The sequence below is a fragment of the Physeter macrocephalus genome, chromosome 8, assembly GCF_002837175.3.
Source record: "Physeter macrocephalus isolate SW-GA chromosome 8, ASM283717v5, whole genome shotgun sequence".
In the NCBI taxonomy this organism is placed as follows: domain Eukaryota; kingdom Metazoa; phylum Chordata; class Mammalia; order Artiodactyla; family Physeteridae; genus Physeter; species Physeter macrocephalus.
In genome coordinates, this window is record NC_041221.1 from 7,729,566 (window position 1) to 7,757,368 (window position 27,803).

The 27,803-nt window shown below is 38.2% G+C and overlaps 1 protein-coding gene across 1 annotated transcript in view; it reads left to right on the forward strand.

Annotated features, from left to right (window-relative positions):
- TTC3 (tetratricopeptide repeat domain 3) overlaps positions 1 to 27,803 on the forward strand; it is a 144,031-nt gene that overhangs the window by 61,197 nt on the left and 55,031 nt on the right. Inside the window, exons 18-31 of the mRNA XM_024120396.3 lie at positions 4,710 to 4,844; positions 5,494 to 5,574; positions 8,265 to 8,377; positions 11,224 to 11,344; positions 13,629 to 13,751; positions 14,509 to 14,610; positions 16,264 to 16,356; positions 17,018 to 17,082; positions 18,071 to 18,207; positions 19,755 to 20,081; positions 22,193 to 22,444; positions 25,194 to 25,240; positions 26,229 to 26,285; positions 27,294 to 27,367. Of these exons, the coding sequence (XP_023976164.1) occupies positions 4,710 to 4,844; positions 5,494 to 5,574; positions 8,265 to 8,377; positions 11,224 to 11,344; positions 13,629 to 13,751; positions 14,509 to 14,610; positions 16,264 to 16,356; positions 17,018 to 17,082; positions 18,071 to 18,207; positions 19,755 to 20,081; positions 22,193 to 22,444; positions 25,194 to 25,240; positions 26,229 to 26,285; positions 27,294 to 27,367 (1,727 nt within the window). The remainder of the gene's footprint in view (positions 1 to 4,709; positions 4,845 to 5,493; positions 5,575 to 8,264; positions 8,378 to 11,223; positions 11,345 to 13,628; positions 13,752 to 14,508; positions 14,611 to 16,263; positions 16,357 to 17,017; positions 17,083 to 18,070; positions 18,208 to 19,754; positions 20,082 to 22,192; positions 22,445 to 25,193; positions 25,241 to 26,228; positions 26,286 to 27,293; positions 27,368 to 27,803) is intronic.

A 27,803-nucleotide genomic window follows, 5' to 3' on the forward strand; every position in this document is an offset into this window, starting at 1 on the left:
CTTGCATTCCTATACACTAATGATGAAAAATCTGAATGAGAAATTAAGGAAACACTCGCATTTACCATTGCAACAAAAAGAATAAAATACCTATGAAAAAACCTACCTGGGGAGACAAAAGACCTGTATGCAGAAAACTATAAGACACTGATGAAAGAAATTAAATATGATACAAACAGATGGAGAGATATACCATGTTCTTGGATTGGAAGAATCAATATTGTGAAAATGACTACACTACCCAAAGCAATCTTCAGATTCAATGCAATCCCTATCGAGTTACCAATGGCATTTTTTTTACAGAACTAGAACAAAAAATCTTAAAATTCGTATGGAGACACAAAAGACCCCGAGTAGCCAAAGCAGTCTTGAGGGAAAAAATCGGAGCTGCAGGAACCAGGCTCCCTGACTTTAGACCAAACTACAAAGCTACAGTAATCAAGACAATATCGTACTGGCACAAAAACAGAAATATAGATCAATGGAACAGGATAGAAAGCCTAGAGATAAACCCATGCACCTATGGCCAACTAATCTATGACAAAGGAGGCAAGGATATACAATGCAGAAAAGACAGTCTCTTCAATAAGTGGTGCTGGGAGAACTGGCCAGCTACATGTAAAAGAATGAAATTAGAACACTCCCTAACACCATACACAAAAATAAACTCCAAATTTATTAGAGACCTACATGTAAGACCGTATACTATAAAACTCTTAGAGGAAAGCATACGCAGAACACTCTGTGACATAAATCACAGCAAGATCTTTTTTGATCAACCTCCTAGAGTAATGGTCGGAGCTGCAGGAACCAGGCTCCCTGACTTTAGACCAAACTACAAAGCTACAGTAATCAAGACAATATCGTACTGGCACAAAAACAGAAATAAACCTCCTAGAGTAATGGAAAGAAAAACAAAAATAAACAAATGGGACTTAATGAAACTTAAAAGTTTTTGCACAGCAAAGCAGAGTACAAAGAAGACGGAAAGACAACCCTCAGAATGGGAGAAAACATTTACAAACGATCAACGGACACAGGATTAATCTCCAAAATATATAAACAGCTCATGCAGCTCAATATTAAAAAGCAAACAACCGAATCCAAAAATGAGCAGAAGACCTGAATAGACATTTCTCCAGAGAAGACACACAAATGGCCAAGAAGCACATGAAAAGCTGCTCAACATCACTAATTATTAGAGAAATGTAAATCAAAACTACAATGAGATATCACCTCACACCAGTTAGAATGGGCATCATCAGAAAATCTACAAACAGCAAATGCTGGAGAGGGTGTGGAGAGAAGGGAACCCGTTTGCACCGTTGGTGGGAATGTAAATTGGTACAGCCACTGTGGAGAAACAGTATGGAAGTTCCTTAAAAAACTGAAAATAGAATTACCATATGACCCAGCCGTCCCACTACTGGGCATATATATACCCAGAGAAAACCATAATTCAAAAAGACACATGCACCCCAATGTTCATTGCAACACTATTTACAATAGCCAGGTCATGGAAGCAACCTAAATGCCCATCGTCAGATGGATGGATAAAGAAGATGTGGTACATATATACAATGGAATATTCCTCAGCCATGAAAAGGGACGAAATTGGGTCATTTGTAGAGACGTGGATGGATCTAGAGACTGTCATACAGAGTGAAGTAAGTCAGAAAGAGAAAAACAAATATCATATATTAATGCATATTTGTGGAACCTAGAAAAATGGTACAGATGAACCAGTTTGCAGGGCAGAAATTGAGACACAGATGTTAGAGAACAAACGTATGTACACCAAGGGAGGAAAGTGGCGAGGAGGGGGGGTGGTGTGATGAATTGGGAGATTGGGATTGACATATATATGCTAATATGTATAAAATGGATAACTAATTAGAACCTGCTGTATAAAAAAATAAAATAAAATTCCAAAAAAAAAAGAAAAGAATGAAAATGGAACAACTCGTAAAGAAGGATCCACAAAGCTAAAAGTTGATTCTTTAACAATATAAATAAAATTTACATATAAGTGTGGAAACTGATTAAGAAAGGAAGAAAAGAAGACACAATAAAACAATTTCAAGAATGAAAAAGGAGACTTCCCTGGTGGTCCAGTCGCTAAGGCTCTGGGCTCCCAATGCAGGCGGCCTGGGTTCAGTCCCTGGTCAGGGAACTAGATCCCACATACCGCAAGTAAAGTTCCTGCATGCCGCAACTAAGACCCAGTGCAGCCAAATAAACAAATAAATAAATATTTTTTAAAAAAGAATGAAGAAGATTACATTACTACAGACCCTTCAGTATTACAAATACTATATCAAAATACTATTATGAACAACATTATACCAGGAAATTTGAAAACGTATGTAGAGGAAATGAACAAATTCCTAGAACAGTCCAGCTTTTAAAAGCTAACTCAAGAAGAAATAGAAATGTGTACAGAATCCAGAATTTATAGAACCATGGCTAATCACTATTCCAGTCATTGAATACCTGTAGACTATGTATTATCAGTGAAAGATTGTTTCTTTTGGTTAAATGTGATTCATATGAGTCTGCTTTGACACTTCAATGCTTTATGTAAATACAGTTCTGTTTCTTCTAAAATAAGATGTTGGATTTAAATTTAACCCCCCCAAAAATGTATATTAACATAAAACACAACACTCATTTTAATATCTGGGTCATTTTAAACTTCTGTTAACTATGTTAGGTATATATGACAGATATCTTATTAAGGACTATTGGAATGAAGCATGTGAAGCATTTTTAATCAGTTTCCTAATCGGTTTCAACAGCTTTCTAATTAGTTGCATAAAAGCATTTTTAGAATTTCTAACAGTTGGTGATTTTTAAATTGTCATTTTATATTGATTTTACTGATTCTAAAAACTGTGATGGACTTAAATTGTAAAGGCAGCCAGTAAAGACAAAAGAGTATATAAATAAAAATGATGGTTATTTTTGAGCCTTGATTTGTTCTTTTAACACACTTTTCTTTAGGCCCTTGCATACGCTGAAGACTGGCATTGCCATTCAGCCCGCTCTCATGGAGCTTTCAGTACAGACCATTTATTTGTACTGTTTTGAGAGAAATAATTTCCAATGGAAACATGAGGCAAATGGATTTGTTTTCTAGAATGAAAGAGATTAGAATGGAATCAGTTCATCCAAGGCTGAATAATAAAGACTAAACTAGTGTGTGTGGGGATAGCACGTCATCTTCTATAACTGTTAAAATTCTTATCTTAACATAAATAATGGCGATTGATGAGCTTTTTAAATACTGTATAGCAAATACCAAGTTTACTTGAGAGCTGCTCTTTTCCATGTGTTTTCTGGGGGGAAAGTTCTCCTAAACTTTGATTCATTGGACGAAAAGCACTAGGCAGCTTTTGTTTATGTGTGACCAGACTGCTTTTCCCTCTGTGTTTTGTGCAGTGGGGTCTCCTTTTGGTTCCTTATCATTAGGAGCAGTGAGGAATGTCCCACAAATATTTGCATTTTCTGCTCCCTTGAACTGTGTACACATGTATGGCAAGGTGTGGGGAGATCTAGCTTAGCCTCCAGGCTTGCCTTTCCAGTCTTTATGGAACTTTTGTGGCCTATAGTGATTGCCATGTAACTAAAATCTGAATACAAATTATAATGTATGTGCTCATGTATATTCAAATTATAAAGTTTTTTTCTCGCTTTATTTCAGGGTACATTATAGCAGTTTTTTTCCTTATTGTCTTCTTTTTGCATTTAACCTAGTAATATCTCTCCCGATAATATTATCTAGTTATATTCAAGTACATGTTAGGCAGGAGTAGAGCTACAGATTGAAATAACCATTTCTTGCTGAGAATTTAGGTTTGTTCCAGGGCATGAGTGCAGTTGTTAAAATCTGGTAGTGACCAGGAAATTGATTGCTTTTTCTTATTTGTCTAATTGTTCTAGTCTCAGCCAAACAATTTACTTATTTAAATGATGGCTGTTGTTCTCCATTTGAGCTGTTAAAACGTCCAAATACTGTCTGGTTAGCCTGGAAAAGTGAGTGCAGCTTAGCACCACGTAATGTAAAGTGAACCACCCTTCTTTGTCATGGGCAGCACTAGAAGTGTTGGAATTTTTTGTTTGTTTTTTTAAGATTTTATTTATTTATTTATTTATTTATTTATTTTGGCTGCGTTGGGTCTTCCGTTGGTGCGCGCGGGCTTTCTCTGGTTGTAGCGAGCGGGGGCTACTCTTCGTTGCGGTGCGCGGTCTTCTCATTGCGGTGGCTTCTCTTGTTGTGGAGCACAGGCTCTAGGCACGCAGGCTTCAGTAGTTGTGGCACACGGGCTTCAGTAGTTGTGGCTCATGGGGTCAAGAGCGCAGGCTCAGTAGTTGTGGCACATGGGCTTAGTTGCTCCGTGGCATGTGGGATCTTCCTGGACCAGGGCTCGAACCCGTGTCCCCTGCACTGGCAGGCGGATTCTTAACCGCTGCACCACCAGGGAAGCCCGAAGTGTTGGGATTAAGACTGTGAAGCAGGACCTTTTAATTTCCACTTTAGTGGTGCTGTGCTGAGAAAGGAGTATAATGCATAAAGGGTAGCTTTGGGTATTTACATATTTTATGATCAGTTACAAAGTATAACTGCCCGATGATGAACGTTGGCATCTTAAGTTTTAGACTAAGCATGTGTAGCTCTGGTTTACTGAAAAAGAATTTCTTTTTTGCAGGATTTTGCTAATATAATGAAAATGCTGAGAAGCTTAATCCAGGATGGTTACACGGCTTTGTTGGAGCAGCGCTGCCGCAGTGCTGCCCAGGCCTTCACAGAGTTGCTCAATGGTTTAGATCCTCAAAAAATAAAGGTGAAATTGCCTCCTGGTAACTTGTTTACCGATGCTAATGCTTTCAGATGAATGTAGACGGGAACCAGCACTTTGACTTCATTGTACTAATGTATCGTCTTGCTGAGATCAGCTGAATTTACTCCAGGTTGTGAGAAGCAGATAATGCTCTGATTCAACCTTTATGGTTGCAGTCGGTAGAGAAGCCAGGTTTAGGCTCTCTCCTTGCACTATAGTTGGTGTTCATTAGAACTCTTGGCTTTTTATCTTATTAGAGCACTAAGTCAAGGATTTGGACTCAGTTTAGTCACATCTTTTCATCCACAAAGAAAGTGTTAGCTGGGTAAATATGCAAGGTTGTAAGAGAGCAAATAACTTAGTCTGTTACTCATCCCATTAATATGCAAAAGAATATGACATCAGTTATTCTATCTGTTACGAACCATGCCTTCAAGGAACTCTGAGACAGTGATTCTGTGTTTTAGATACTTGATAGCAAGATAACTGCATATCTTTGCAAAATGTATTTTCTAATTCTGTTTGGTCTTTGTCCCACAGTGATTAGTAAGATATTTTTATACTTCTTTTACTGTTGTGGTTAACAACTTAGTATGATGCAAATTGGGCAGAATTATGTTCAGATGTTTAACTGGAGCATTTTTATTGACAGCAACTGAACCTGGCCATGATTAACTACGTCTTAGTAGTCTATGGACTTGCCATTTCACTCCTTGGAATAGGACAACCTGAGGTAAGATTTGTAACAGAGATAATAAACAATTAAAATATGTCATTAATTTTAGAAGGTATGTTAAAATAGTTTTTCCATTTTGGCTTATTTCCTTCTGGGTACTTTTTTTTGCTTTTCTAGTTTTATTGAGATATATTGGACATACTGCACAGTATAAGTTTAAGGTGTACAGCATAATGATTTGACTTATGTATATCATTAAATGATTATCACAGTAGTTTAATGAGCACTGTCTGTGTACTTTCTTGATAATTTTTTCTGAAATACCTAAATTTAATTTAGTTTGTGATTTTTTTTGAAAAGAAAATTTAGTTTGTGTTTCCGTTAGAAAAAAATTATGCCAGACCACCAGTGGGAATCTACGTTTTATTTGTATAAAAAGTAAAGGACCTGATATATCATGATAAATTTCGGAAACGTTGAGGTAAAAAGGCAAGTTGGAGAATGTAGTAAACATCGTGATACCACTTATGTGCAATGTGGAAAACTTACAGGACAATAGTATATATTGTTTATGGCTATCTGTGAATCTTGCAAAAGTAAAAAAAAACATGGACTAGCCCTACATCAAATTTAATATAATGGTTGCATTTAGTGATAGAAGAAAGGAATGGGACTTGGAAGGTTAAAAAAGGAGATTTCAACTTTGTGTCATGCCTTTTTATTTTTTTAATCATAAAAAGAATGCTAATGTTAATAGCTCTTAGTTCTGGATAGTAAGTACCTGGTGTTTTATCTTCTAGAGTTCAGGCTTCCCATAACCACATGCAATCAGTGTATGGGTGTCAGCACACATGGTTTCCATTACTCATGGTCCTTCAGTGCTCTCCTGGAAAGCTTACTTACCTGCACTGCTCAGCATTATACTTTGCTTTCCATGGCTTCAAGTTTTTTTTTGTTTTGTTTTTTTTTGTTTTGTTTTGTTTTGTTTTTGCGGTAGGCGGGCCTCTCACTGTTGTGGCCTCTCCCCCTGTGGAGCACAGGCTCCGGACGCGCAGGCCCAGCGGCCATGGCCCACGGGCCCAGCCGCTCCGCGGCACGTGGGATCCTCCCGGACCGGGGCACGAGCCAGTGTCCCCTGCATCGGCAGGCGGACTCTCAACCACTGCGCCACCAGGGAAGCCCCACTTCGAGTTTTTGATAAAGGTTGAAATGGCTCTAGAATTAACTCAGGAATAATATATCCTTTCTACCAACTTGGGCCCCAAGCTTCCTAGGCTAGATGAGGCTTATCCCTAATGCTCCCTAATAAGGATCAGGTTGTTTTATGTTCCACTCTCTGCGTGGTCCACAGAGCCTGAGGTTCATTTTCCTTGTGACATGCTGTTGGTCTTTTTTAAAAAAATTTATTTATTTGTTTATATTTTTGGCTGTATTGGGTCTTTGTTGCCACGTGCGGGCTTTCTCTAGTTGCGGCGAACAGGGGCTGCTCTTCTTTGCAGTGCACGGGCTTCTCATTGTCGTGGCTTCTCTTGTTGCGGAGCACGGGCTCTAGGCGCACGGGCTTCAGTAGTTGTGGCACATGGGTTCAGTAGTTGTGGCTCGCGGTCTCTAGAGCGCAGGCTCAGTAGTTGTGGTGTACGGGCTTAGTTGCTCCGTGGCATGTGGGATCTTCCCAGAACAGGGTTCGAACCCGTGTCCCCTGCGTTGGCAGGCGGATTCTTAGCCACTGACCACCAGGGAAGCCCCTTTCTTGTTCTTGATGTGACAGATGAGTGTCTTTCATTAGGGAATCTCTAACTCTATTTTCTAGTAGATTGTTGGAGACAGGACTGTATGATCTCCATTCTTCTATTCTTGGCAGAGTAACAATAAGCTTCTTAACCAAGTTTTGCCTTACCGGAACTGAAGAAATAGTTTATTACATTTTTAATTTACTTTGATTTACTTTTGATTAAAAAAAAAACTAAATAGGTATGATAGAACTTGGACATTTAAGAGAACTTCATCATTCAGAGTGTCCCCAGAAGGAAGTTGTATTCACTCCAGAACGGCCCTTGCTGAAACATATTTGGCATGCCTCCTTCAGAGCTGGCCTCAAAGCTTCTTATTAACTCCATTTTGTAGTGACATTTCCTTTTTCACCCACAGTGGAGTGGCCAGTATTGCTTTGAGCTAAGTGTCTTTTAGATTTTTTCCAAAACAATATTCATTCAAAGCCCAGAGGCTTCCACTGTTGAGAATATTCAAAAGAATGTACTCTACGCTCTGTAAAGTTTACTAAAGAGCTGTTTTTAAGACAGAGCATTAGTCTGTTTTATGTCACAAAACATTGTGGCAACATCATTGGAATTCCTGTGATCCCAAGGGGGCAGCACTTACTGGGATATATCTTATGGCGTGTTTGCATCCAAATCAGTCTCTTTTACCGTGAATTCACACCTTTTAGGGTTAGCCTCACACACTGGGACCCCTGTGTGTTAGTAAATGCTCATTTGGTTGGTTGTCTGATTTCAGTGCCAACTTTTCATTCTGGAGCTGGATCATTCTGGTTGTGTCTTGAGTATCCATATGGTCAAAATTTATGTCATTGTTAAGAAAATGAAGTGCAGAATGTATAATTTTGCCATAGAAATTTTAGGATATATGGTTGTTTTTAATATTACACAAAAGGAATCAACTTTCAGGTAAAATCGGTTCCAGTATTTCTCTTTTTGTGTAAGTGATCACTGTTCTCATTGCTATTGAAGGAATTATCTGAAGCTGAAAACCAGTTTAAGAGGATGATTGAACACTACCCCAATGAGGGACTTGATTGCTTGGCCTACTGTGGAATTGGAAAAGTGTATTTGAAAAAAAACAGGTTAGTAGAAACCACACTAATTTATGCTCTAGGCTGGTTACTCATTTCAAATCTAATGTGATGATGATCCTTTTTCTGGAGTTATTTTGGTATCTTCTCTGTGGCACACTATGATAATTGTGTTTACTTTGAGGACTGGCATTTGAATATTAATTATTAAAGTAAGGTAAATCACTTCAGTTCCCAGTGCTTTCTAATTTTGAATGTAATAGGAAAATCAATAATAGAGTAATTTGGACTTCCCTGGTGGCACAGTGGTTAAGAATCCGCCTGCCAATGCAGGGGACATGCGTTTGATCCCTGGTCCAGGAAGATCCCACAGGCCGTGGAGCAGCTAAGCACGTGCGCCACAACTACTGAGGCCTGTGCACCTGGAGCCCGTGCTCCGCAACAAGAGAAGCCACCACAATGAGAAGCCCGCGTGCTGCAGCGAAGAGCAGCCCCCGCTCGCCGCAACTAGAGAAAGCCCGTGCGCAGCAGTGTTGACCCAAGCAGCCAAAAATAAATAAATAAAAAATAAAAAATAATAATTTGACACAAAGGATTTTATGTTTTATCTTTTAGTATATGTCATTTATAAATGGCGACTGAATTGGTATAAATTAATGCTTTACAAGTGTGATTATATAATTTTTTGGTTAAATACCTATTTCCCCCAAAAAATTTGTATGAGGATTTTAAAAAAATATATTGTTTATTTATTTATTGGCTGTGTCGGGTCTTCATTGCTGCGTGTGGGCTTTCTCTAGTTGTGGGGAGCAGGTGCTACTCTTCGTTGTGGTGCGTGGGCTTCTCAGAGCGCAGTCTCAATAGTTGTGGCGCATGGGCTTAGTTGCTCCGCGGCATGTGGCATCCTCTGGGACCAGGGCTCAAACCTGTGTCCCCTGCATTGGCAGGCGAGTTCTTAACCTGAGCCACCAGGGAGGTCCCTAATACGAAATATATATGTGTTCAAGGACATTATGAGTTAGAAACAGAAATCTCTCCTCTGAAGCTGTAGTTGAAGTACAGCCAATATAGTGGTAGGTATGTTAGATTACTTTTATAAAGAAATAATTGTTGGGCTTCCCTGGTGGCGCAGTGGTTGAGAATCCGCCTGCCAGTGCAGGGGACACGGGTTCGAGCCCTGGTCTGGGAAGATCCCACATGCCGCGGAGCAACTAAGCCCGTGTGCCACAACTACTGAGCCTGTGCTCTGGAGCCCACGAGCCACAACTACTGAGCCTGCATGCTGCAACTGCTGAAGCCCGCTTGCCTAGAGCCTGTGCTCCGCAACAAGAGAAGCCACCACAATGAGAAGCCTGCGCACCACAACGAAGAGCAGCCCCTGCCTGCCACAATTAGAGAAAGCTCGTGAGCAGCAACAAAGCCCCAACACAGCCAAAAATAAATAAATAAAATAGATAAATTTATTTTTAAAAAAAAGAAATAATTGTTGACTGATTGAATATCATTCATAGCTTTTAATTATCCTTAAATTTTCATCTAACTGTTAAGAGGAAGTTTTATCAGACCATTGGTATTCTTGGGAACCCAATCTTAGGGGGTGCCTAGAACCTTCTTTAAAGATCTTTAAAGATTAAAGAAAGTTCTTTTACTTCCTGAAGCTACCTGTCTGACCAGTTCAACTCTTTTAAGAATCAGGGGTAGTGAGGATTTAGCAGTCACCTCTATGGTAATAAATGAAATTAATTCCAACTTAGCATAAGTTGTTAGGGACATACCTGTTTAATGCAGTGGCCGCATGCAGATATTCACAAGATCTGGGAACGTAACATAAATGTGTAGCATCATGGAGGTTGTAGTAAATGAAGACGTGTTTGCCATTTTGAAAGGCATTTAAATTTTTTAAAAATTTATTTTACTGAAGTATAGTTGATTTACAGTGTTGTGGAAAGCCATTTAACTTTTAATTTCACAATAATACGGTTTGTATTTTTCAGTGTTTGTATGTTTCAGTGTCCAGTAAGCTGGTTTTTTTGCTGTTGAAATGTGCAGTGTCTGGTTGAAAGTCCTGCTGTTTCTAATTGTCTTATGGTGGGTGCTGGTCTAGCTTCTCTGCAGGTGAAGTTTTCTGTACCCAAAGGCAAAAATGACTTCTTCAATTGGGAAATCATTTCAAGATTGGAGAAAGCAGAGAACCCTCTGTTCTCTAGTCTGAAGAGAAGAGTAAAGACTGGGATAACGTTATGATCCAGTGTTCTAGTATATTCTTTTGTTGAATGGACTGTGGGAATCTATTGAGATTAATTTTTAAACCATAAATTGGAACTGAAAGATTTCATATTTATAGTTAAAATAGTTTACAAATACATTTGTTTTGTTAAAATAATTCACTGCTTTATAGTTGAAGATGTCCAGAATATACGATTTCTTTAAAAATTTTTCAGCAAAGTGGTTTTACTATAGATGTTCTAAATGAGTCAAGTTAAAAAAATGTCCCTATTTATGATTAATTAGTTGAAGTGGAGCTTTTCTGTTTGTTGCTCTATAAGAATCTAATTAGATTAGTAAATGAAATAAAAATGGAACAACCATAATTTATTCAGTTTTCTGTTTTAATTGTTGAAAACTTTAAAAAAAATTACAACTTTAAAAGGACTAGTGTGCACCTGCCATAATAAAGCCAGTGTCCAGGTAGATTAGTGTTTAATTTATATTACCTTTGTAGCAAAGAGTGATAATGTCTTGGTTTTTTAAAGAACATGTGGGTTACATTGAATATTTCTGTGTAGTGATTTGTCAAATGTACTCTTACCTAGTAAGCTTGAAATCTCTGTGCCTTGTTGTGGGGAATGAAAATTCATGTCACATCTTTAATACCTTCTTCATAATTATGACTTTAGGTTTCTAGAAGCTCTTAATCATTTCGAGAAAGCAAGAACCTTGATCTGTCGTCTTCCTGGAGTGTTAACTTGGCCCACAAGTAATGTGGTTATTGAAGAGACTCAGCCAGGGAAAATAAAGGTAACCGTTTATTTCTCTAGAGAGCATCTTACTAACCGTAAAAGCTCATCTGTGCTTCTGCGCTCTGACTCAGGTATCAGAAGACAGGAGTACTCTGTCCTCAGCTCCTCCACATGCGTTTCCCCTTGGAAGACTGGTGAGAGTCACCGTTTATTGAATGTTTCCTGTGTGCCAGTCATATACCTTCCATTTATCATTACCTTCAACCCTTACAGCAACCCTATGTGATGAGCACTATGATGATTCCCATCTTACAGATGAGGAAGATTACATTTAGAGAGGTTAAGTGTTGAGCTCAAGGTTAAACAGCTAGGAAATGGTAGAGCTGGGACTTGAATCCAGGCATTGTGACCAGAATGTGCACTGTTAAGCAGCATGGTGTACTGGTTGTACTTAGAGAAAGGTATATAGCATTGTTTTTTTATTATGGTTATTAATGGTACTTGAAGACTCTGAAAATATAAATTTAGTCTCATATCCAGAAGCGTAGGATGCTTTGCCAGTTCTAGAAAGACTAAAGTATGTGAATTGACTAGGATAGGCCTTTACTTGTGATGAACCCTGGTATTTACCCAGAACTTGCTTTTGGCTGAAGCTTTTAAAAGCACAGGAATCAACTCTTACAACTCAGTAATAAAAAGACACTCTAATTAAAAGTAGCCAAAAGATCTGGATAGGTGTATCTGCTAACAAGTTGTATAAATAGACAATAAGCATGTAAAATGTGTTCAACAGTTAGCCATCAGAGAAATGCAAATTAAAATGAGATACTAGTTCATACTCACTAGGGTGGCTGTAATCAAGAAGGCAGACAGGGCTTCCCTGGTGGCGCAGTGGTTGAGAGTCCGCCTGCCGATGCAGGAGACACGGGTTCGTGCCCCGGTCCGGGAAGATCCCACATGCCGCGGAGCAGCTGGGCCCGTGAGCCATGGCCGCTGAGCCTGCGCGTCCAGAGCCTGTGCTCCGCACAAGGGGGAGGCCACAACAGCCTGTGCTCCGCAAAAGGGGGAGGCCACAACAGTGAGAGGCCCGCGTACCGCAAAAAAAAAAAAAAGAAGGCAGACAATAACAAGTGTTAGCAAGGATCTGGAGAAATCAGAACGTCCATACATTGCTGTAAAGTGTAAAATGATGAAGCTGCTTTGGAAAACAGTCTGGCAGTTCCTCATAGGTTAAAGGTAGAGTTACCATATGACCTAGCAGTTTCACTCCTAGGTATGTACAGAGACAGGAAAACATATGTTCTCACAAAAACTTGTACATGAATGTTCATAGCAGTATTATTCACAATAGTCAAAAAGTGGAAACAGCTCAAAGTGTCCGTCAACTGATGAATGGTTAAATAAAATGTGGTATATCCATATAATTGAATATGAGTGACAGAAACCAGACACGAAAGGCCACATAACTGTATGATTCTGTTTATCTGAAATCTCCAGAATAGGAAAATCTATATGTGAAGACAGATAGTAGATTCGTGGGCTGGGGGACTGAGGAAGGTTGGGGAGGGATTGCTAATGGGTATGGGGTTTCTTGTTGCATGGTGAAATGTTCTAATTTTAGGTTATCGTGATGGTTATACAACTCCGAATATACTAAAAAGCCACTGAACTATACACTTTAAATGTGTAAATTGTATGGTATATGAATTATATCTCAACAAAGCTGGTATAAAAAATAAAACTAAACATAGGGATTGTTGGATTTTCCTCTCTTCATACTGGATTGGAGTGGAGGCACAGGAACTACTGATAACGAACAGCCAGCACTGGAAGCGTGGCATGAGTCTTGGGGGCTTCAGTGGCAGTGGTGTAATTCTCTAGGTGATGAACAGGCACAGGTGGCAGGGGTTCAGGGAAGTAGATGGATGGCAGTGGTGGGGTCCTAGGTGAAATGACATTGGGAAGGAGAACAGTAGAGCCCTAAGGGTTATTCTACCTCATCTGACTCCCTGTGAATGCTTAAAGGAGATTTCTAAGAGGTATGTAGTGTAAAATGAGGTCTGATGATTATATAACACAGGATAAGATTTTGATTCAGAGTTTGAAAGTTTGAAAATTTTTTGCTTAGCCCTTTTTTCCCATCTTTGTCTCTTGGCATGTCTCTGTATCAGCCTCTCTCTAGAAGGAAAAAACTTTAAAAGTTGTATGTAGTTCTTGGCTAAAAGGCATTTGGTCCTTTCTATGCTGAAAATATTTTGATGGCAAGAGGTTATTGAAATTACAAACATTTTATTGTTGAATTAGTGTTGTAGTAGTATCATTTTTGTTTATTTTTACTGCAGATGCTGTTAGAGAAATTTATTGAAGAATGCAGGTTCCCTCCAGTGCCGGATGCCATTTGTTGCTATCAGAAGTGCCGTGGATATTCCAAAATCCAGATATACATAACTGATCCAGACTTTAAGGTACTAATGAGTGTGTACTAGGTCGTTAACGTGCTGAATTGTGCCTTAAAATGGATTCAGAACAAATTCTGTAATTGGAGACACTTGAGTGCTGTGACTTGTCAGCAGTTTTATGTCCTCTTGTCCTCCCCATCCCCTGGACTTAAGTCTGCATCATCTCACATGGGGGCCCAGAGCCACTGAAATAAATACCGAAGGCAGGGATGGTGACCTGAGAAGGCAGGTTAGCTGATTCCATTTCCCCTTTCTAGCCTATTTTTAGGAGCCCAGGGAACAAAGTGAGGTTAGTACCCCTGATTTGTTGCAATTCCAATTTCTTGTAAAATTTGAGTCCAAGAATCTGAAGGCTATTCTGATCATTGAATTAACTCCTAGAGACCTAAGTCTGAGACTAAGTTTGGCAATGAATTGAGTGAGTAAGACCCTGGGCTTTAGCTTATGCAGGTAGAAGCTGCTCACTGTCCCTGGTTAGTAGATCAGATGAAATAAAGTTTATAAAATATTTGATATTGTAAAGGATAATGCAGCTGTAAATTGTGGAAATGAATATGTCAGTTAAGCTCAGTATTTCCAGCACTAGGCAGTCTGGGGTATGGAAGTATTACACTCCCCCAGGAGGAAATGTGGCATCTAGTTATGTCTGCCAGGTAAGTGCAGACAGCTCTCTATCTTAATATGTGTTGTGAGTGAGAGAGAGAGAGAGAGAGTGTGTGTAGACATCTTGCAAAAGTGAGTTAAAAATTGTTTTAAACCCTAGGGTTTTATACGAATCAGCTGTTGCCAGTACTGTAAAATAGAATTCCACATGAACTGTTGGAAGAAGTTAAAAACAACAACCTTTAATGATAAAATTGACAAGGTAAGGCTAACAGGATTGTCTGGATTTTTCAGTATGCTTATTGTACGTTGATTTTTTTCCCCTAAGAATCTTTAGGAAAAGTCTTAAGAGGATATGAATTCCTCCCTGTGCATGAGACATAATTAGAAAGTATTAAATTAAAAATTTAATGATAAAGTTAGAAAATCAGTTTTTGTTTTTTAACGTATTTATTTTTTATTTATTTTATTTTTGGCTGCATCAGGTCTTCGTTGCTGCACGCGGGCTTTTCTCTAGTTGCGGCGAGTGGAGGCTACTCTTCGTTGTGGTGTGCGGGCTTCTCACTGCAGTGGCTTCTCTTTTTGCGGAGCACAGGCTGTAGGCGTGCGGGCTTCAGAGCGCAGGCTCTTGGGCTCTAGAGCGCAGGCTCAGTAGTTGTGGCACACGGGCTTCGTTGCTCTGCGGCATATGGGATCTTCCCAGACCAGGGCTCAAACCCATGTCCCCTGCATTGGCAAGCGGATTCTTAACCACTGCACCACCAGGGAAGCCCAGTTTTTGTTTTTATTTTATACAAGTGTAAAGGCAGTAACCATAGAGGCTTTTAATAAATTGTTGAACCCCTTTTACATTGGAAATATCAAAAATAAAAGTTTAAATGTCTGATTTTAATGTTATGATGTAGAATTGGGACTTCAAATTTTATATTTTCTAAAAAAATTTGATGAGATAATTTGTACTAAGAAATCAACTTAAATTTTGTACTGCCACATCTAATTGGGGTTTTCTCTTAATTAACAAGATAATGATGTTAATTACCGTTAGCCAGGTGTACGTTGAGAGCAGTCACAGCTTAATAATCTTGTTTGCATTGATAGAATTTGTTTCTGATCCATATAAGTTATGGACTTAAAAAAAGGAAACCTTTTTCTACGCCGCTTAGCCTCATGTAAACCCCTATCCTTATTGAGGAAAAAAAATAAGGTGGTTGTGCTAGGTGAACGTTGGCAATAGAATTATTGACGTTTAGTAGAACTAAATTCTCACATTTTACACATTTTCATGTAGTTAACTAGAGGTGTAATGATGTGACCAAATAACTGCTGCCATTGAGTCACTTCTGCTGTGTTTTTGTCCTACCTTAATTGAGCTTCTCTAGTTGTGCCCTCGCCCTTAGTGGTCTTACCATTCCCATGGGTTGAAATACCCTCTGTAAATTCGCTTTCACTAGGGTGTATTGAAGTAACTCAAATATCTTACGACTTACAGTAAGAAAGCCTCGTTCCTTGCTTGCGTCACTTGTCCTGAAGTTTTGCATTCGGTCCAGGGTTGGGCTGTGGCAGCTCCAGTCTGTGTGGCTGTGTTCTTTGTTTCTGAATTGAGGCTGAGGAGTGACTGGAACATGTTCTTATGGCCGAGGGAAAAGAGCAATGGCCAATCCATTCAGTGTTTCTTAAAGCTTTCGCATGGATGTAGCGTACATCATGTCAGCTCACCTTACGCAAACAAAGCAAGTCCCTTGGTCACCCCTACAGCTGGGGGCTCCGGAATTCAGATGGCAACGAGCAGGGACTTGACGGCGCATCCCTGAAGGAGGTTTTAGATCACATTTTGACTGTTCCTGATGGTTAAAATGGTATACATGTATAGATTTATGCTGAGGTGGAGCACTTTTTTTTTTTTCTAATCAAATAGGATTTTCTGCAAGGAATTTGTCTTACTCCTGACTGTGAAGGAATCATTTCAAAGATTATCATCTTCAGCAGTGGTGGTCAAGTTAAATGTGAAGTAAGTATTTAATAAAGGGGAAATCTCCTTAAATTAATAAACAAAATGCTGATACCTTTTAAAATATTTAAATTTGTGGACGTTGTACTATTTGGATCTTGTGTTTTCCAGGAAAGAAACAGTTACTTAATATGAGAAATTATAGGAAGTAATAGGATGTGAGAATGCTTCTTTGCATTGAAGGAGTCTCATATTCTTTTATCTCCTAAAAGAAGGAGGAAGTCTTTTACATTTTAGTTTTACTGTTTTTACTCTTTTTAATAACCTTATTTTGTTAATTCTCTGTAAATGTTTGGGTGTTGGCGAGGTGGGGGATCTTAGGGAGGGAGGAGAGTGTCTTGAGGGATTACCTTTAGCCTCACTGTATGGGAGTTGGCAGGAGTGGGTTGTTGTAATGACATCTGTAGTTTATTTGATCTTCTGCTTACTCTTAATTTTCGTTTTAAGCTTCCTAAATTGTGTCTACTCTCTTGTTCCTCTTTTCAGTAAATTGTTTTGCTAAAGTTTTCTGGTCTTTTGTTTGGGTCAGGACATCATCACTGTTCCCTATCAAATTGAACATTGACTGTTGTGTGCTTCTGAAATGCTTGTTACTTGTGGTTTTGTGCTTTATGTCATGGGAGCATGAGACAAATTTTGGATGTGTCTGTTTTATTTAAAGTTTGAACACAAAGTCATTAAAGAAAAGGTTCCTCCAAGACCTATTCTGAAACAGAAATGTTCTAGGTAAGATTTTTAATAATCAGTAGCTTAATAATGTCTATTAGAATATAATTCTGTTAAATGCAGATTTCTAAATTATGCTGTTTTTAAAATTGGCTCTGCACATGTATCCAGATACGTGGTTCTTAAGTGAATTTTGTGGATATTTATAACTTTCAAGGGAACTAGCCTAGAATGGTTAAATGCTAAAAACTTGAATAAGAAGCATTATTTAGTGGTTGACTTTATAAGTAAAATTATGAAATTGAACTATGAAATGACATGTTTAATAGATTTGGCATTTGGATAAAAATTATATACTTAGCTCTCAGTTGTTGAAACTTTAATTCCAAAAGCATCTTTCCTTTTACTCTCTTCAGCAAACATTTTGAACCAGTGACTGTTTCTCACCCTGAAATACTCAGTGAACTGTCAAAATTATTCACTTCTGTATCTTCTTGTTCAGATCAAATAATTCCAATCCTTTTTTCTTTTCTTTTTGGTCCTGCTTCTTGCTTTCCATTTTAAGAAGTGATTTTTTTCATCATTGGTGACCAGGAAAGAGCAGAAGAAAAGATGAACAGAATTATTTGTTGAGGAGAACTTGTTGTAACCATATGGACCAAATTCTGGTGTTGTGGACCATTACTGGGTTGTGAAAATAATATTTTACTGTGGAAATGAGTATTTACATGTATTACCTTGCAGAGTCATTTTTACTATTCCTGTTTACCCTAAGCAGTAACTCATATACATGGAAATAACATCTGCATGATCTGTACATGCCATCCTTAATTAGAAGTCACTCAGTCATTGAGGTTCTTGTTTTCATGAAACAAGTACACATGTTTTGACTGAACTGACCACGTCTCAAAAGTTTTTGATGTTGAACAGAATATATAGGCCAAGTTTTAACTAAAAAAGGAAACTTCTAACTTACACTAGGCAAAGGAAAATAGTTAATTGAGTTTATAACAAAGGTGAGTTATGACTAATTGTAAATACTTATCAGCCTAGAGAAGTTAAGGCTGAAAGAAGACAAAAAATTGAAGCGGAAGATCCAAAAAAAGGAAGCAAAAAAATTAGCACAAGAAAGATTGGAAGAGGACTTAAGGGAAAGTAATCCGCCTAAAATTGAAGAGCAGAAAGGTATGCTGGGAGTCCAAGCCATGATAAGAATAATATATTCTTGCTTAAAAGTATAAATATAAATATTCATCTTGTTGGGCCTTATGTTAATTGTTATTGAATTGAAATTTAGGTTTCCATTGGCATTTTGATTTTATCACCATCTTCTGATTACACTGAGTTGGGGAGGGGGTTGGTGTAAGGAACATTGAATTTAGAAGCAATATACAGGGATTGAAAACGCTACCCTGCCACTAACTCAGGGCAAACTGACCCTCTGTCCGTTTCCTTATCTCCGAAGTGCATGTGAGAATAATATCTGAAATTCCTGTTGTATGTTTGACAGTGCTTTGTAAACCCTGCTACACAGATTTAAGTTCTGAAACGTTGAACTGTAAATTAGCCACTGATTATCTGAAATATGTTGAGTTCAAATAAAGAAGCAGTTCATACTAGGTGCCAGAGAGATTACCTAGTCCAGTCTTCTGTTTTACACCTGTCTTGTCAGCATTCCCTGATCAACATGGGAGCGGTCTCAGTAATTTATTGTTTCTGTGGACATATTTACTTTCAGGTTTTGGGGGGCGTTTTTTGAGTTTTTTTTTGTTTTTTAATTGAGGTATAGTTTCAGGTGTACAACATAATGATTTGAAATTTGTATATATTGCAAAGTGATTACCACAGTAAGTCCAATTAACATCCATCACCATACATAGTTACAGAATTTTTTTTTTCATGAGAACTTTCAAGATCTACATGCAAATACGCAAAACAGTATTATTAACTATAGTCACCATACTGTACGTTATAGCCCCAGGTGTGCTTTCAGTTTTGAGTTGAAGTACGTTGTTCTCATTTTCTACTATGATGACTGTTCCCCAAATGAAATATTTCCTCTTGCTGTCTTTATTTTTCATCTAGTATTCCATTAATGTTTCACAAATCAATCATAATTATTTTTCCTACCGAAAAAATTTTTAGTGAACATTATTTACTTATTTTATATATATATATTTTTGTATTTAATTTATTGACTTAGCTTCAAGAGGCTAAATGGCCATTTTTAGGGGGAAATGCCTGAGTGGGAAGATGAACTTCTGAGATATTTTCCAGCTTGGAATCAATGACTCCACAGGTCTATGATTTAGGATTCAACAATAAGATGAGTAACATACAGTAACTACCAAATGTTAATTGTATTTATACCTGAAGAAATGATCCCTTCAACACCAGGAAAAAACCCTTTGCATTCATGCATGAAACATATTTACTGAATATAAAGTTTGGGTAGTTGATGAGGCTCAGTTAGGATTTTTACGTGAGTGGTACAAGTGAAGGAAATAAGGTACTTGATATGTTCTATTTAATGTGAACTTTCATACCTTTTAAAGGTGTTAAATATTTTACTTATATTCCTAATTTAAAATTTCTTAGGCTATTTAAAACAACATAAAGAATACATCTGAGTCATGTTTATTTTGCTATGTAATGTTAATTTTTTCTGAGTTTATATTTTTGCAAATTGGTCCTCATTCTCCTTTTTACTGACCACTGTTGTTTATCCGTAGAAACTGTAGACAGTGTTCAGAGTTGCCAGTTCCTTGATGACAGAATTCTGCAGTGCATAAAGCAGTATGCTGACAAGATTAAGTCTGGGATACTGAATACTTCCAAGCTTCTCAAAGAGTTGCTTTCTTGGAAGGTTTTAACCACAGAAGACTACACAACCTGTTTTTCTAGCAGAAATTTTCTGAATGAAGCAGTGGACTATGTCATTTGTCATTTGGTTCAAGAAAAGAATAGAGTAAAGACAAGGGTGTTTCTGCATGTTTTGAGTGAACTTAAAGAAGTGGAACCAAAATTAGCCACCTGGATCCAAAAACTTAATAGCTTCGGTACGTCACTTAATTCTAGAGATGGAGTTTCATAGGAAGGATAAACGTAGGCCTCTGAATCCTTTTTCATTTTCCTATCATCATTTATGATTTTTTAAAATGTAGAACCACAAATTTGTATGGTTAAAAATGCTGTTTCCCCCAACTCACAATTTTTAGGTTACTTTATGGATGGGTTACAATATGCTTTTGTATAAGGTGTAAACACAGGAAAGTTCAGTCAGTAAGAAAATCCAGTCCTATGTTATGCAGAACTATTTGTCCTCGTGTAAAGTACGTGTATACTGGGTACAACCATGGGTAAATAGCACCCCCTGGAGTCACCTGCTGGGGAGTGCCCTCTGTGATTGTGCAGTTCAGTAGTCACATTCCTTAGTGAAGAATTTCCAGGAAAGAGTGGATGGAACTAATTGCTTAGGATCTCCTGAGGCAAATCTGTATCTAAGGATTAAGAGAGAAATACCCTGGGGTTGACCTTCAGTATTGTGAATCACAGGGTCATAAAATTCTGGTACTCTGCCCTGATTTTCCTAATTCGGTTGAGGAAGAACCCCCCAAGCAGGCTCTTTGACCAAAGCCACCTAAGGACTGCAGAAGGCAGCTGCAGAGAGAGTTGTTGACTAAACTAGATGGTGATCTCTTCTGGTTCCAGGGCCTTGTTTGTCCTGGTGACCAGGCTGGCTGCTGCCTAGTGCCGTGGATGATTCACTTGGCAGCTGTTGGGTAAAAAGGCTAGTGGGAGCCACAGCAGGGCAGGGCCTTGGAGCAGCGGTCTGTAGAGGGAGCCTGCCTGACCTGCCTTAGAGACATGGAGCTGATAGAATGCCAGGGTTTCAGAGAATATATTGATGTGTTTCTGTCAGTAGAGACAAAGGAAGATGGCAGCAAACTTGGTGTAGTGGATAACTAAATGGTGCTGTGTTGAGCATACATCTCCATGGGTTTCTGGCCCCAGACAATTTCACCTAAGTGATGATTGCTATTAGTGTCTACTGACAGTCAGACAAGTAAATTATAAAGTTATGTCTTACTTTAACCTGCTATATTTAACAAAGAGCTTAGTTTAAATGCAGTGGGAGTGGGGGTTAATGTTTCAGTACTAGGTGTGATCTGCTCCCTTCCCCTTAACGAGCACATGCTTTGATGTGAGCCATAGATGGAGATGTGAATGTGGTATTTCTTCATTGCTGATTCCCTTGAACCTTGTATGAGTATTTTATGTGATCCCTGATTCTGGTGTTTAAATACACTAATTTTTCATGTAACATGACTTCTGCAAAGCTAACTATTTCATCTGGAAGAAACAGCTGTCCAGGGTAATTTTAACTTGGCAATCTCTGCTTCATTTGCGGACTGAGAACCTGTGGTCCATCCTGTGTTAGAGGCGTGTCGGGGGAGAGAACAGAGCCAATCCTTGCTTTTTGGGGTCTGTGTTAGTAGGTAGCAGGTGTTCACCTTTCAGTAGTGGCATGTGAGGTTGCAGCCACCCCTTTCTCTGAGTTGGAGAAGGGAGGGATACAAGCGGGAGTAGTGACCACCTCGCATCTCGTGAGGAGGGTAAGGAGCCATGATATTTTGGGGGATAAGGTGTAGTTCTTGGAGGTGTTGGGTGAAGAGTTTGCCCATTTTCTGTTTTATAGGCACTTGGGAAGTTCTGTATATTATTGATATTTTGTTATTATGGAGTGTATGTAGAAAAGCATTGTAAAATCTTGCCAGCTTGTACTAATTGGAATGCAAATCATTATGAAGTAGTGAAAAAGTTATTGTAATATTTTTAAAGGAATTTATTAATGCCTTTAAAAATGCCTTTTAAAGGCATTTAATTCCTTTTATCTCCTAAGTCTGATAAAAATAACTATATTAATAGAAACCTTTGGCCTACCTTGTTCAACTAATAGATAAGAATTATTATAGGTAACATACTAATGTGAAGTGGTGTTTCTAAAACGCATAATAGCTTGAACAAGTTTGTTCTCAATTATTTGAATGCTTTCACTGAAAATATAAGCAAACTATAGTAGAACTGCTTTCAGAGATGTGAAACTGAATGTGATTTTACAGCAAATAATTTTCCCCTTCTTCTGACTTGGGTTTTGTTTTTATTATAGGCTTAGATGCCACAGGACCTTTTTTTTCTCGTTATGGGGCCGCTCTTAAGGAGCTTGATTTTAGCATCATGACTTTTCTCTGGAATGAGAAATATGGTCATAAACTAGGCTCTATAGAAGGAAAGCAGCTTGATTATTTCTGTGAGCCAGCGTCATTGAAGGAAGCGCGATGTTTAATATGGCTTCTGGAAGAACACAGAGACAAGTTCCCAGCACTGCATAATGCTTTGGATGAATTCTTTGATATAATGGGTATGTGGACTGAGTTTCAGTTTATATCTAATCTTAGAAAAAATCTCCAAAGGATCTAGCTTACTTAAATACTTAACAAAGAAAATAATGAAAATTATTATGGTACAGCTGGCTTATTTGGGGAAATTAGTGTTAAGAATAGTGATTTTAAAAAAAAAAAAAAAAAAAAAAAAAAAAGAATAGTGATTTTTTTTTAATGTCATAAAACCTTCTTACTCTGTGGAGTTAAGTGTTGTAGAGATATTCAGGTGGATACATTACACTATACACCATACTATTCTCATCGTAGGTATTTTGACAGTGTCGTGGCAGAGATTGTATATCAAAGGGATGGAATTTCTTAGGAAATGGCTTGATTTGTAGCATTCAAGAAAACATTGGCCTGCAGAAGTAGGCGCTGCTTGCAGAATCTAGAACAGATAGAATATGTATTGTAGTGGGAAGAGCCTAGAGCTGGGAGTCAAGAAAAGTAGGCTGTGGCCCAGCTACTTCCCTAACTCCATTAATTAGAAACTTTCTTTTACTACTGCTTCAAGGCCCTGTGCTAGGTGTTAACAAGGAATTCAGAAATGCTTACACTAGTCTCTTCCCTCAAGGACCTTATGTTTCAGAAAAGGCAGTAAAATGAATATACAGATAACTGTAATATGGGAGAAGAGAGGACCAGAAAAAGTGCTGAGGGGTTCTCTGCGGGGAAGTGGAAAGCCTTGGTGCAGGGGTAGAGTCCAAGTCCAGCATTGAACATGGAGGTGGAACTTGACAGGTTGACATCCAGAATTAGAGACAGGGTGGAGGGGACTTGAGGGGGCTGTTTGGATATGGCATGGAGTCCAGTTTGGCAGAATAGGATAACTAGTAGTTAATTCTTTAGCTTCTCTTGAATGTTAGTTTCTTCATCATTAAAATGAGGATTTGGAGTCAGTGATCTGTGTGATTCTGTTTTGTTCAAAATTTTAATATTCTTAGATTCTAGATTAATTTAAATTTCTTGTCTTTGGTACTGCATGTATCTCTTAGGATAACGCCTCGCCCCTGCCACCCCCACCTTTTCCCTTAGCATCAGAAGTCTGCTTATATATTGTCAGGAGTTAGACTTTCAAATTTTGTGCCATTTGTTTTAAAGGGTACATGAAAAGGTCTGGCCTTGTACAAAAATGTTATGCATTATGAAGTTCAAATGCAGTATAAGGAACTGAAAAGCTTACTTTTGTTGTGGTTCTCAAATATAGGTGGCTTTATTTTCCTAGGACACTGCTTCATGACTGGAGGTGACATGCTTCTTGATAGCCTGAATTTATTGCCATCAGTTTGCTGCTGCTGGTAATAAAATGCTGTTCTGGGACTGAGCTTACAAAACTCAATGCATGTTTGGATCATACAAGATAACTAAAAAGGACACAACCCTCTCATTATGTGTTTTCTCTGATTCTTGTGTTCTGTACCTAAAATATACAGTCCATCCAGTTGTGACTATTTCTCTGCTTTTAGTCATAGGGTTGGAAGCCACCAGCCAAATGACCAGCCAACAGATTTTCAAGTTCACTACTTGTGCTTCTCACCCTCATCCCAGACATTTTCAATTTTGTCTTCTTTCATTTAAAAGGATGACTATATTTCTTAAAACTTCAAAATCCACTGATCTTGTAAATAAGGGTACTCAATAATATCACCAGTGCCGTGATAATTGGGAGACCCAAACTCTCCTGGATCCTGCACGCGTATTTCCCTGTTGGAATTTCTGTGTAGATGGCCAAGAGACCCATTAAGAGCAATATGGCTTAAGTATCTCTAGAGACCTGTTTTTCCTAGTTATCTCAGATAATAACGTTTTATATATTGTTTTTAAGCAGGAAACTCTGCAATTGGTCTCTACCCTTCCTCTTGCCTGTTACCCCATGTCTAGTTTGTTGCCAATTCAAATAAGCTTTATTTTTGATCAGCCCTTCCCTGTCTACCTCCGCTTCCCTAGGCCAGGATCTTAATAATCTTTCCATGATTGCAGTAGCCTCCAAACTGGTCTCCATGCTTCTGACCCTCCTACTCCAAATCTTGCTCTTATGTTGCTGTTAGTGACTCTTAAAGAACTGATCCTATAAGTATTTTGTTTGAGAAGCACTTGCTTCATTTTGCCTACAAATTGAATTCACATTATCTGTCTGGGTCCATCAGCACTCTCCCCATCTGCCCTCTGAATATACACCCCACTTCCTACTGTGTCCAAACCTGCATTGTGCTTTCCTTGCTCACATCCCACCCCTTTGCTTGTTCATTTCAAGTCTAACTTGTTCAAGTCCCCTCCTCCCCACATCCCTCCCTGACCCCTGACTCAGGCCACTCCGCTTGAAGACTTTATTATTCTATCAGCTTTGTTTCCACTGTATTTGCTGTGGCATTTAGCACACTGAGCTATGGGTGTTTGCCTCTTTGTAGCTTGCAGAACATGAGGTTATCGATGGCAGGGACTTCTCTATACATTTCTGTATTCCCTGCACCTAGCATAGAGTTCGGTGCCTAGAAAGCAGTCAAATTATGCTGAATTGGATTGAAATTTTGTGGTTCTTTGTAGTTGGTTTTCCAATGAGTTAGCCATTTTGCTCTTGGTTTCTAAGCTAAACTTATGTCAAAGCCAAAGGAGTAGAACATAGTGGATGTTAGTAGTATCTGGGGTGGTTTTCTTTAAGGCTTTAGTGTATCCTATGGCAATATAAACATTTAGTTTCCTCACAAAACCATCTGTATCTTCCTACAGACAGCCGCTGCACTGTATTAAGGAAACAGGACAGTGGTGATGTGCCAGTAAGTTATTTGATCACTTTCAATGTTATGTTCTAATTCGTGTCAGCCAAAGGAAGAGAGGAGGACCCAGACCAGTGTTTGTTTACATCACAAGAGGTGCTCCAGAACCAAATCTTGAGGACTTCTGGATAACGTGTACGATTTCCTTAGAAAGTTAATCCCAATCTTCCTCTTGGAATTGGAGCAACAGTCAGCACACTCTGAAGTTTAAATTAGACAATGTCCATAAGTAATCACATCTAATAAATGTTAATCATAGATGTAGGAAAGGAGATCTTGAGTTATCTGCTGGCATAAAAATGAAACGTTATCTATAATGATTAAAATTGCAATGTTTTGTTCTGTAAGGAATACAAATGGACTTTGTTTTGAGTGGCTTACAATTGAGCTTAAGTTAAAATAGTTCCAGAGTTGTCTTCCTTAGTAGTTTGTGGCAGTTTTCAATCAGAAAGATACTTGTTTACTGATTTTTAGGGTCAAGTCATCTATACTTGAAATTTTCTCTTAGTCCACTCTATCAGACACTGTCTGGCTAACTGTAGAAACACAGCTGACATACCCCATGGGAAGTTAAATGCTTCTTCTGAATTCACTGTTTGTGCCCTGGTGTCTGGCCCGCTGTAGAATGTTGAGTTTGGTTTAGTAAAAGGAAAATCATTAAAATATTATCAGCATATAACTGGAATTACTTAATAAGTCTGATTAATTACTTGAAATGACATAAACCTTGTTGAAAATGAGTACAGCATGTTAGGTTGGAACAATTTAATTTTAGTTATAGCATTAGGCATCATTTAACTTTTTCTTATTTTCTATTATAAATCAAAACACTAGGGCTTAACACACTATAGTGTTAATTTTTGTTAAACATTTCATGTACTTCAGCTTAGGACTAGTCTATGAAAATCAGTATGGTATCTTTATAATATATGGAAGCTTCATAATGCTGTTATATGAGTGTTCAATAATTTTTTTTTTTATGTTTTAGTTTAATTCTACCAAGATAAAAAACAAAGGCAAGAAGAAGAAGCCAAAAGATTCAAAGGTATGGAGTATTTTATGTATTGATTTTTGTCCAAAATAATTACTTGAATATATAAATAAATATAAATAAGAATTAACCAATTCTTGGGATATTTTGAAGCATTTTGTAGAGAAAGAATTTCTAGGCTTTCGTCTAAAGATGTTTTGGCAGTCTTCTACATTTTGAGGAAGTTTAAGGTTCATGTCATATATAAGTAATTCTTGAAAGAGACTCTATTGTCCTTTTTATTTTCTAGATATTTCCTAGTGAAATCATTGTCATAATGTAGGACTTTGTATGGCTGGTCATAGAGCAATGTGACCAAGGCTGCTTTGGGATCAGGCAGACCTGGGTTCTTATCTTGGTTCTACCAACTGTTATTATTTTTATTATCTGTGCGACCTTGGGCAAGTTATTTGACTTCCATGTGCCTTAGTGTCATTATCGGTATGACAAGACATGATACCTATTACTAATAACTAATAGAATTATTATCTAAAATATTCAAAATAAAGATACTGAATACTAATCATCATGACAGAATCTCAGAATTGAAAGGCTCCCTTCCTTCCTCTCACCTAAAGCTCTGCTTCAGGCACATGAGATAACTAGAGCATTATTTTTAAGTCTTATGGTGGATTCTTCGTGGCTCTCATGTATTTGGGGGATCAAATAGGGGGCAGGGGTTGAAAAAGTGAACAAATATTAGGGGAGGATGAGAGCAGCTTATAAGTTCCAATAAAACTTTTCTTTTTATCTTTGACTATATGTCTTTAGTTTATCTAAAATGAGAGTTTCAACAGTGATAATTAAAAAATTTTTAGAGCGTTAGAAGCTACCTAAATGTTAATTTGTGCCTATTTTTGGCTGTTGAATGTTTTATTACTGTATGTTCCTGTTCACAAGAAATTTTAGATCAGTCATATATATTGGCAATTTGTATGCATATTTATTTATGTAAGCATTCATCAGTTTTAGTGGTAATTTTAAGGTGGAAAATCCTTGTCGTTTTTCTGTCTTTTAAACCAGCCTATGTTAGTTGGGTCTGGAACCACTTCAGTCGCACCAAATAATGAGACTGTCACTTCAGGTGAACACCATAAGTAAGTACAGTCTGAAAATTTTTGCTTTATTTGAACTTAAAAGTGGTATTAATTTAATGTACTTTAAACTTGTGTTTTATTTCCCTAACTTCTCTAAAGATGTGCATCTGTTAATGACAACCTGATGTGACCCCTCATGGTTGAATTTATAGTGTGGCCTGTCAATGTTAAGAATTCATATAAGCTACAGTAAAATCACAGGGCTGATGACCTTCATTTGATAAGTTTGAGAACCTACTATGTGCAAGATACTGTGGGAAGATCCTAGAAAACATTCCTTAAAATGTTCAATGAAGAGAATGTCCTGGGCTTCCCTGGTGGCGCAGTGGTTGAGAGTCTGCCTGCCGATGTAGGGGACACAGGTTCGTGCCCCGGTCCGGGAAGATCCCACATGCCGCGGAGCGGCTGGGCCCGTGAGCCATGGCCTCTGAGCCTG